The sequence below is a fragment of the Diadema setosum genome, chromosome 22, assembly GCF_964275005.1.
Source record: "Diadema setosum chromosome 22, eeDiaSeto1, whole genome shotgun sequence".
NCBI classification, from domain to species: domain Eukaryota; kingdom Metazoa; phylum Echinodermata; class Echinoidea; order Diadematoida; family Diadematidae; genus Diadema; species Diadema setosum.
This window is the reverse complement of record NC_092706.1, coordinates 24,317,304-24,329,313: the sequence shown is the minus strand read 5'-3', so window position 1 is coordinate 24,329,313 and position 12,010 is coordinate 24,317,304. Positions and strand designations below refer to the sequence as shown.

At 38.3% G+C, this 12,010-nt stretch overlaps 1 protein-coding gene across 1 annotated transcript; it reads left to right on the top strand.

Moving 5' to 3' along the window:
• The first annotated feature begins 2,012 nt into the window (after nt 1-2,012).
• LOC140245223 (uncharacterized) lies at nt 2,013-3,356 on the top strand. The gene has a single exon (XM_072324810.1). The coding sequence runs from the start codon at nt 2,013-2,015 to the stop codon at nt 3,354-3,356; it is 1,344 nt and encodes a 447-aa protein (XP_072180911.1).
• Nucleotides 3,357-12,010: the final 8,654 nt, after the last annotated feature.

The window sequence follows — 12,010 nt, the reverse complement described above, 5'->3', positions numbered from 1 at the left end:
GTGAAAATTATTTGCTTCAAAACGGTCTCATATTCTAGTAATGTGCAGTTTAATGCCCCATCACTGTACATGCATGCTAACCTGAAAACATTAAACTGTACATTACTTGAATATGAGACCATTCTGAAGCAAAAAATTTTCACACAACAATAGATATATAATGTACTCTTAAATGAATCCCAAAAGGATTGGAACAATCATCCCCCAGCATTCCCACTGATTCCCACTGATCAGTTTACTAGCCATCCCCTTTAATGACGTTATTGTTATTTTTGTGCACTGCAATATTGAAAGAAAATATAATAGGTAGAATACCACAAAATGTCCTTTTTCATTAAAAGTCCACATTCCATCAACTTGTTACTGACATAAGTCAAGGGTAATATTCTTTTTTTTTTTAATGAAAGAGGTAAGTCAAGAGCTCTTTCATTATGCCATAAAAGTGACATTACGTGGAGTTTTCTGTATACTTTTCGTATAGGGCTCACACGGGTAAATATTCCCCCACAGAGACGTGTTAGAATTCAAAGTAAAGATATTTTAAAAAATCTGTAAAATAGCTGGGAGAAATGAGGTGTTTCATCTTCATTAACCTGGATAAATGAGATATACCCTTTCATCCATCAAATTTCCACGGGGGTTCTTCGGCTCAAATTCTGTCCAAGGGTTCGCAAAGCCAGACTACGGGTTCTTTTCACTTTAAAAAATCACCTATTTTCTGTACATGCACCCAATGAAATAAAATTCCTTCAAATTCTATGAGAGAAGCTTTCATCTTCCACCCAAAATGCAGTTTGCAGAGGAACTCATACTCAATATCTGCAGCTATTCGGTTTTTTGCCAAACTGCATTTCTGATTTTTAATTAATTTTTTCTTTATTTATTCTAGCATCTTTGGTACGATTTTGTGAAGCGGTCAGAGACATTACATTTTATTTACAGGTGTGAGCCCTATAGTAGAGGTCATATTTCAATATTAATTGACTTTGTTAAAATCATAAATGTATTTTTGATGATATTTGCCCCTACATGATAAATATGAGAAATTGAAGGGTTGTAAAACTTCTCAAATGGACACTTTTGAAAATGATGCACATTGGGGTTTTTTTTTTCAAAAATAAATCTTGCAGTGATTAGTTCTACATAAGATGAATGTATAGATACAGGCAGTTATCCTTGTAATTGTCTGGTTGAGAAGCTCTGGTCACTGGTTGTTACTATGGTGATTGGTAGAGACAGGCTCATGAAACAGTGCCCAGATTCAATGTTGCTGAGAATGGAGGGATGTGTGTGTGTGTGTGTGTGTGTGTGTGTGTGATACACAAACACAAGACATCTGGGCAAAGTTCACATTTCTGCATGTGGATATAATTCTGCTCTTTTGTACAACGTATTGAACAGTTTTTTTGTTTTTTGTTTTTTGCATGGTGGTGAATGACCAAGGACATAGCATGCCTCACGCACAGAACAACTGTGTCGGCCTTCAAACGAGACAGCAAAACCAACAACAGAGAGCGGAAAAAAACTCTAATGTTCTTTCGGTGTCATATAAGTTCATTATGCTATATATAGATCCCGTTTCGAGTCAAGATTGTATAATACCCTCCATTTACACTGTATTGAGAACTGTTGCCTAAGTCAGATCAAAAGTCGATTCGCTTGAGTCGTGTTAATGCTGGCAGTGATTTCTACTGAGAAGGTTAGAAGGAACACCTGTCAGACACCTACAATGCCATTTAAGTTGATTTTCACAATGCTGCTGTTGTTAATCATCGTGTAAAGTTTGATTAAGTTGCTGATCTATACTGTTTGTCCCATTTAACTCCCTACTGAGTTTTCAGTTACTTTTTGTTTTCTATACACTGTTTTAATTATGCTATCGTGCTATAACGTGCTTACAGTGCAATCTTCAGAGTTACTGAATCCTTGTCATTTTCATGTTTGTTTCTGCAGATGCTGACCGTAAAGGATACACTGTGTTGACGGATACAAGCTGGACTTGACATTGCGTAATGGCGCACTCATTAACCCAGTGCTTGTTATGTACGTTTTGCCATGACGTCTACCATGAGGCGTCCCTACTCATCTGTGGACATACGTTCTGTCTACGCTGCCTGCAGGGCTATCTCAAGTCGTCTTCGCGCTGGAGTTCCCTCGAGTGTCCAATTTGCAGGATAGTCACCATCCTCCCGGAGAATCGTGTCGACAACCTGCCAAGGAATTTCGTCGTCAATGCCGTTATCGATCACTTCAAGATCATCGGGAGATGCGGGCGAGCGCGGCGGGGAACTCCGCCGACGTGCACCTCTTGCGACGACGACGTTCGGGCGGAAGCTTTCTGCAGTGACTGCGATATCTTTATGTGTGAGGCATGCGAAAGCAGCCATCGGCAGCTGAAGTGTTTTTTTGAGACGCATAATGTTTTATCAGCTGCTGATGCACTCAATTACCACGTCCGTCCTCAGTCAGGGTCTCAGGCGGACGTCGGAGGCAGCAGTCGGTCTGGGGAGACTACCCATGGGAGCAATGACAACATGCTTTCGTCTACACGAATGTCTCATCCTCGGAACGAAGTGGCAATACTTCGAGAGGTTGATTTACCTCATGTGGCTGCCGGCATGGCAACATTATCTCCAGATAGCGTTGTTATCGGCTACGGACGCCGCAAACCTGGGGTACACTCCTTTTCCATGTCTGGTATAAAGGCTGATTTTCTCGGGGAAGCTGTCGGTGGGATTTATGACATCGAGTGCTTGTCCAGTGGACATTTCGTCATTTCAGCAGCGGGAAATAATATGCGTGTATACAATGGCGATAGCACACTGACCCATCAACAGTTTAGGCGGGAAGACACCCTCGAGGGGTATTACTCCAGGCTCTGCCGAGACCAAGATAATAACATATACGCGGTTGACTCGAGCAGAAAGATCAATGTCTATGACTTCACAGGAGAACGCCCCCAGAAGGTTTTGCCGTCGGATGTCATTCGTCCCAGGCAGATCAGCGTCACCAAGACCGGCATCATCATTGCATGCACGTGCGACATCGTTCCGAGTACCGTGGCGGTGTTCGATGCGCAGGGTTACTTGGGCAGCACCCTCCAGTCCACGGGATACCCCGAGTACCTCTACGCGACTGTGGACAGCGAGGACAGAGTTCTGGTTGCCCGCGTCACTTCCCGCGTCCTGCGCCTGTCCCTCTTTGTACTCGCTGGCACTCGCCTCGAACAGGTGAAGGAGTTTGAGGACGTGCGCTTGGAAGGAATCCACCCGTCTTGGTGCTACATGACTTGCCTATCTAGGAACGTAATAGCTTTTGCCAGTTCCAGGTTATATTTCATCGAGCTTCCCACGTAAAAACAAAACAAAACAAAATAAAAACAAAAACACGCAGTGCCGACATTCGATAAGATTTATTATTTTCGAAAATTTCAAATTGATTTCTTTACCTCACTACCGTAACACCCTGAAAAGTCTTCACGCGATCCTTAACTGAAATATGTGCCTACATATTGTAATCAACCCCCTGCGTGGTTTGCAAACCTATTACGCATTTGAGATGGATAATAATTGTTACATCTACGAAGTCTTTCCATTATTTGGCGGCTGAATGTTTTGTGAATTATCTCAGCGATATGACCTAAAGTCTATTCAATACAAGTACTAGCAGCGAGCTAATGTGCCGTATATCGGGGTGAGAAAATCATCGAATATGATGTCAGATGAAATAATATGTTATAGTATCAGTGGCTGAGTTCGAGGGGTGAATGTTTCAGTAATTATATCAATGGTGAAGTCTATTCAAAGCAAGTACCAGTGGTTTTGATAGTTAACATGTCGTATTATTCGAGTAAGAAAATTGTTGGAAAAGAAGTAATATGAAATGTTTGGTAATAGCCCAGTACTATGAAAGTCCTCTCCAGTCAGGTGCATAACGTACAAACAACAACACAAAATGACTTGTAGTAAATGTACAGATGTATATTTTGTGGTTAACTTCTTATTCATCATTGTTTACGATGAACAATATGTGGATTTCTGTACAACTCGTATTTTTTGCAGCTTTGGAATTCTCGTCATAATTCTATATGTTGTGGTTAATCTTTTAAGATAACTTCAGAGTGATTTTTTTTTTCTCGTCATATTTTTGTAATCGATCATCAAAATGTGCCTTTCCTTTTTATCATGAACAGTAGGCATCACAGACTGATCAGTCTTTGCTCATTGGCATGTGATAGAATGACTCATCATGGATTCTATGAATACCCCCTTTATACCAGCCTTCGAACGTGACGTCATAATTATATAATTTGAATTATGGTGGCAAATGAATATGTAGAGTCTACGGTAGATCGTGTGCACATCTCGTCCGCCGTACCATGGTAGATAGTAAGAAACGCTCTAGTGTCGACGTTGGGAGATATTGCTTGGTTCTGCGTTTGATCAGAAGTAATTGTATATTAGCTTTAGTGGTTGGTAGAACATGTTCTCAAATCCCTTGTGATACTGAGCACTTATGCGTACTTGTGCGTTCCGAGGCTTTCGATTTTTGTCGTCGCATGAATGTTAAAAGAAATCAAAGCCCAAATATAGGTGTGGATTGAGTGAAAACAGCAATGATTAGCAGAACACATTTTTGAAAGTTTTGAGGAAAATCGGACAATCAATTCAAAAGTTATGAATTTTTCATGTTTCGGTGCCGTCATCGCTGGATATAGAGACTACCATATTTCATGACGTCATTGTGGACAACAATATAAAGAGAATATAAAGAAAATTCAACATATTATTTTCACTCTTTTAGCATAATGAAAGAGCACTTGCCATTGCTATTTCAGAAAACAGGGGGAATAATATTACCCTAAGCATGTGTCAGTAACAAGTCAATGGAATGTGTTTGTTTGTTTTTTTCATGAAAAATGCAATTTTCGTGAATTCTCCTTGTGAAAATGATGAACTTTAGTAATCTACTTACCGAGAATGACGGAACAGAAACTTTAAAAGTACATGACTTTTGAACAGATTGTCCGATTTTCTTCAAACTTTCACTTATGTGTTCTGCAAATATAGCTGCATTCACTCAATTCATATTTATGTTTGGGCTTTGGTTTCCTTTAAGATGCATGTTTGCAAGTGTAATGTGTGCGGATATTTATGTTATTATATTGCATAGGCAAAAGCGTCCAGTGTGGACGGGGTGAAACGTGTCCCGGAGAGGTTATAATTGTTGTTGATCAAATGCCTAAAATGATATAAACCTGATGCACATTATATACCTTAAAACGTGCATGACTCTCTTGCCCCGAAACATAATTGTGGTGCATGTATTGGGACATTTTTTTTTTTGCGTGATTTAAATCTTTACTCCATGGTCTCATTTCATTAGAAAAAAAAAAGAAATTGTTATTTTAGATCAATTCGTGGTATAAAGCTGTTAGTAGAGACAGCCAATCAGGAAACGGGATTCTTGCCATCGGAACGACACTTGCTACTGCACGCAGCAAGAATTACTAATAGAGTAATCATAGAATCATATAAACTTTCTGTGAAATGCAGTACAGATTTTGCTCTTCCTGTGACTTAGATTATGTTTTCCCAGTTTGTTATTAAATCATTATATGCCTGATAACAACATGTACTTCATGTACTCGCGTGAGTTGCTGCAATCCCATGTCTACCTTCGTCTGCCGCTCATCGTCCGTAAGCACTTTTTTTTTTTTTTTTTTGGGGGGGGGGGGCATTTCCTTCCTTGGATCCATACGCTGTATGTAAATCCTCCCCGCCCATTCCTGTGGATGTTGATAAGAAGAATATCGTGAACAAGTAGAACATTGACAGTTTGATCAAAATTCAGCTAAAACAATATTTCATGGGCAACTTCAACATGGCGAAGATATCCTCGCCCGCAACGTTACTCTTTTCTTCTGATCATGCTTATACGAATATCGTTTAATCATGGTTTATTAATAACTTGATAAACCACCTCCCTAGCTTTATGAAGGCATCAATACTAGCTTGTTCAAACTTCAAAATGATGTGATGCAAGTTGTAATCATGTTTTCCTATTTTGCTTTTCTTTTCTTCTCTTTTCTTTTCTTTTAGTTTTTGTTTTTGTAATGACGAGAATTGGGTACGATCTGTGTTGTTGTTGTTCATTTTCCATCTGTGAAGATGGCTGGATAGCCCATATTCAGCTACACTAAGCTGGTCTTCCATGGGGTCCAGTTGGATGTGGGGTGGGACCACTTCACCGGGTTAGACACCCTGCTCTTTGCGATGAATGAATGAAGCGGGATCTTTTACGTGCATGAGCTGTGACTCTCTCATACACGGGACCTCCATTTTATGTCCTATCCGAGGGACAAAGTGTTTTGCCTCTTGCTAGAGGGGACGGTATGTTTACACGCAACATTGCTCAGTCCAGACTCGGGTTCGAACCCGGGCCGCGTGATCGTGAGGCAAACGCGCTACCGACTGAGCCAACTCACCGCCCAAATCTGTGCGAGATAAATGTTGAAGCCACGAACATGGCACCATTCCTCATGTAGTTTGCAACTGTGATTGTAACTAAAACCCTTTTGTGGTACCGATACTTATGGAATTTGATCACTGCATAACTCTTATATTTCTAGTGAATGTGATGTATATGTAACGCTCATTATTATGCTTGTTTGTTTGTTGTTGTTTTCAAAGTCTGCTTGAACTCAAGAGTAAAGCTATAGATAAATGTATCAGCTAGAGAAGCACTCTGAGAACGCAGATCCCCTCCAAACAGCTACTTTCTACGACTGATCTTGTTCTTCCATAGAGATCAGTGATTTCCACTCATACGTGCATGCTGAAAATCGCCCAATTTCCCAACATAGAATTCTTTTATCGTCATCAGGTTCCAACTGAGCGGCGCCTTGGCCGAGCAGAGCAGGCACTATAGTGCGCGAATGTGATGTACTATGAAAGAGATTTCAATCTCTTTGTGTATTATACACAAAGAGATTTGTGTGATATAATTATAATAATGTCCCTTGCTATGCTTGTTTGCCAAAGTCTGCTTGAACTCAAGAGTAAAGCTAAATTTCAGAAGAGCCCGTGCCCAAATGGTCACCTGAAAATAATGTTGCTATTTACTGTCTTTCAGTAAACGATGCAGTCAGCGATGCTGCGAGTAATTATGACAGAGTATTCTTCGTATATACAAGCTTGTATGTCACGTTCTGACTGTCTGTGCAATATAATCTTGAGATGCCCATTCTTACCGGTAGTATGTTTTACTCATAATTGATTCAGCGGCCGTTAACAGTTTCCTCAATTGATTTGTTGTTCAATTACAAGTAAAGAAATCCGACGAATGATCCGAGTTCATGGTCTCGGTATATGGCGAGTGTGTTTCATAGGAAAGCCTCGAGGCACGAACGACAGTGGTATAATAATGGATGACGCATGTTAGTTTCTATTTTGTATCAAACATTTCTTTTTCACATGGGCTAAGTCATTTCCAGTTGCCTTCTTTTTTGATTAAAAACAAATAATCGAACTGTCAACATTTATTCAATATACAACACGAAATAAAAAAAAAGGTGAATAAACTTTGGCATTGCATTTTTGTTGTTAGTCACAGAAGGGTTTATAGGTGTGTGTGTGTGTGTGTGTGTGTGTGTGTGTGTGTTTGTGTTTGTGTGTGTACTGCTTCAGTGTTATTTACCAACACACCGCTTATTCAGTAAAGAGCAGTATAGAGTGTATTTTAGGCGCAGAGGACAAAAAGTTAGAGCAAAATTTCCATAATTATTGTGTAAAAATGTAATTTAATCAGAAATATAATTTCTAAAGCCAAAAATATTTCAGAACCGATGTCACGTGGTTGTTTATAACAAATAAGAAAAAAAAAAGAAGAAACTGGAAATTTCCTTGTCATAAAATTATATAAAATATCAAATTTCAGGGATTCGGATGTCATTTCAAGATAGCCATGATTCGTTAGACTTTGCCTTATCAAAGTCTCTGATACAGTCTCCCAACGTCGCCTTTTTTGTATATTTGAATTTATTGAACATTCTGTATACTAGTATGTCATTGTCTTCCCGATTGGTATCGTTAATATTAAATCTATAACAACATTTTAATCTAAAGTATGATGTGTGTGCATGTGTGTGTGTGTGTATGTGTGTGTGTGTGTAACGTTGAGTGAGAAATTAAAATGAACGAAGTGTCAACTTGGACAATCAAAACCATAGCATAATATTTCATGATTTTTTGATAAACCCATAATGTCTACTAAATTACGTCTTGACATAATATGTCTACTGCAGCGAAGAAGGCTCTGCAGTATACGGTCTTACAGTCTGTTAAATCTATAAGTTGAAGTGTTTTAGCGTCAAGGTAATCATTATGGAAGTATATTTTCCTTGAAAAAATATATATATAATCTCATAACTATGCCTTATCTGTATTTTTGTTTGTTTGTTTGTTTGCCTGCTTGCTTGCTTGCTTGTTTGTTTGGTAAGAAATAAATATGTTATGAATTCGAGACGAACTGAGAGCACGATATTCACACGGCGCCCTGTGCATGTCTTCGTCCTGATACTGTGAAAATAGCTACTACATAATTTTCTTCTTTTTTTCTTTCAAATTACATTTAGTCATATTCCAAACGATAATAATAATATCAAAATTTTCATTTACGTGCGTAGCTAGTGAAAACATCACAGAAAATCAGATAAATCATTTGAAAGAGTAATTAAAAAATAAAAGGTCTGGCAAAAGACGTGTTTACCTAAAGCCTTTCCATAGTTCGGGTATATAGAGACATTTACTTCAATCTACCCTCTTTGTAATAAACACCGTTATAACCATTATTTTATTCATTAATACACCAAAAAGCCATTATTATTCATAAAATCGTCCACGTCTTCTTCTTCATTCTTCTTTGTTAATGTGCAATATTGTCATTGATATCAGCATGAAAAACTTATCATCTATTATAATTCAAACAAATCCCATAAGGAGGGCATGTGTTTATGTATTTCACAAATAATACACAGATTACATTTGGGGATTATTCATTACTTTCCACTTAAAAAAAGAAGAAAAAAAAAGCTTCCTTTTCACCGGTAATGACTTATACAACACTTTGAAATTATTTTTTTTTTCAATTTCCGTTCTCTTACTTTGACCAAGTTGCGTACAAAACAACTAAGTTATCTTTATCCCATAGCACTCACACTTTTCCTAAAGAAACAACATCGGGTATAATCTTCTTGCTTTATCAATTGATTATAAAGACATTTGGATATTACATCACATATTCTCTTTACATTTTTCCCCATTTCTGAAAGAGAGCAGTTATGGTAAAGCATTTTGTTCTGTGTCAATGGATATTGTGTCAAGCGGATTTTTGGTTTATAGCTTGGCTTAAATTTGAGTAATAAAATTTTTAAAAGTCCGTCTTTACTCTTTCTGGATTTCAATACTAATAAGATTTCTTCTGTCGTTTTGTATCCCCTTCCAAATAAGATGTCCCTCAGTCAAACTACTGTTTTTCTTATAAGACAGATGTTTCTTATCATAAACAATATTTTGATTGTGCCACGAAACATTCTTTTTTTTTCCGTATCTCTTTGTCAATTAAGGACCAAGCATGCAATATTTCAATATAAAACAGAAGCATATTTTTGCCCAAAATGGACACAATACTATTATACGCTGGAAAGTCCCTATTCTGTAGCAACTACATAGTCATGGTTGACAGTAAATATAGGTGTTCAAATAACTCTGAGTAATGTGTGTTAAAACATTATGGTGTCTGCTGATGGACACATTGTCGTTCCTGCAGTGAATTCAACGCCAGTCGGATAACTTATTAATAAGTAGTCGAATATCATTGGCCGAAAGTTTTTCATGTGATTCAAAATAATTTCACTATGAAAAGAAAAGTGGATGTGGATTCGAAATATTTTTCGCCAGAGCAACAGGTTGATCTATTGGTCTAATGTAGATCTAGGTCTAGATTTTTTTTTTTCTGAAGTAGATATACACCAAATATGTCATGTCCAGACTTTTCGGGGTTCCACTTGAAATTGCGCATTGTGCTCTAGGCTTATCATGTATGTTGAAGGGGGGGGGGGGGGGGAATCCAGAACCTCAAACGCAAATGATGCTATGTCTATTGTATTCATGCACAAAAGCATGCACGTAGTCCTATGTTCACACCCGCACATTCTTGCACACACCCAACAACCCAACATTATATTTTAGGCTGGTCTGTGTGCCTGTGTGTGTGTGTGCGCGCGTATGTCTGTGTGTGTTAACATTCTCTCTCTCTCTCTCTCTCCCTTCCCCTCCTTATTCTTAAACTCATCTCCCCTCCTTTCTTATACCCTTTTCCTTACTCTCTAACCCTTTATTCATTTCTTTTCCAAAAAAAAAAATCCATTTTAGCAACCAGTTAACAATAGCGAATCCAAACATCACATACTAACATCTTGATCAAGATCATGTAACATCGTAATTACATTCACAACAAACTAAACCCCAAATTCTCGTTTGTTTTCTTTGTATAGACATGAAATCTTAACACTCGAAAAATATATATGCCTATGTAGGTCTATGTAGGCCTATACTTTATGTAAGGTCTGATATCCCGTTCAGCTACGACAACTCAACACATAGCTCATATTCTTACGCTCAATTAGGTCGATTTCACTGATCTGCATAATAATTCTTTTATGTGCGCAACTCCTTCGCACTCAATAAAATGTACGGCAGGGTAACAATAATATATATGGCGTCAAATAGGCCTACTTGCTTTCACAGCCGCGGCTCCACACGTTTTTCGCTACAAACATGAGCACTGATATGTGTTCCTTTCAGTACACTCATAGCCACGCCCACTCAATCCCAAGCACATACACATTATACAATGTACCCCCACAACACACACACACACGCGCACCCACACATCATACATACACACACTACCAGTGAACTTGTAATGATAGCGGATTGGTGGTAAATAGTGTCTCTCTCTCTCTTCTTTCGATCTTTAAAATAACAACAACATAAATAGTGTTTTCACGGTTAGTACACCCGAGTCAGTTACGCGGGAAGGAAATCGGCACGGGACATTAGAGCTATTTTTATATACGAGGGTCCCCTACACCATACTTATTGTGTTTTGTTGATGATCCGAAGATTGATTGAATACAATAACCAGACATTTAATTTTCCTTTTTTTTCTATTAAGTGGCGGCTCGAATTTTTGTGAATGTATGTTACTAAGTATTGTTATTGTCTCGGGAGCCCACAGAGACACTCGATTTCAATGGTTTATGCGTTGTGTGTGCTCCATGTTTTTCTTCGACGATGCTCCTGAACCTTCTCATTTATGCTCTATTCTGGGGGTTTTTCACACTCTTCTGCTTTATTTTGACGACATCCATGTTCGTAGATTACTCCAGTATTTTGCCACATGGTGGGTGGTTATTTTCTTGTATCATCCACTCGGTCACGGCACCCTAGTCTTGTTATCAACGCAGATTTTCATAAACTTGTCCCGAATCTCTAATGGCCAATTTCCTGAATACACCATTTCATATTGTTTAGGAACACAATGTTAGACTCTGGCCCTGTTAGTTGGGTGACCAGTACTCGAACCACCCCTTACAATGATTTTGTTGCCGATAACTTGTATTTATCAGCAAGTGAATTGATTCACGATTTAGTAAGGATTTAACTCAAAATACGTTGCGCAGTTATGTTACTGTGAATCAATGTAAAGATTATGTATCATAGGTGTGTTTTTTTTTTTCTGAGGACACGTTTTCATTGTTGAATTTAAACGTAGGAGTGTGAATAAACTTGTTTGATGAGTTCAAATTTGTATTTATAGAATCTGATGCAAGTCAGTCATTTTCGGTTTTTGGATTTAGTGAAACCAGGTTAATTCCCATTCTGGAAATTCTTGTGCAATTGACGGTTATAATAATTATCTATGTTTGTTAATGATAGGCCCAGTA

Bases quoted from the DNA above. Each gene is read 5' to 3' on its own strand.
- LOC140245223 (XM_072324810.1), top strand. From the start codon at position 2,013: ATGGCGCACTCATTAACCCAGTGCTTGTTATGTACGTTTTGCCATGAC.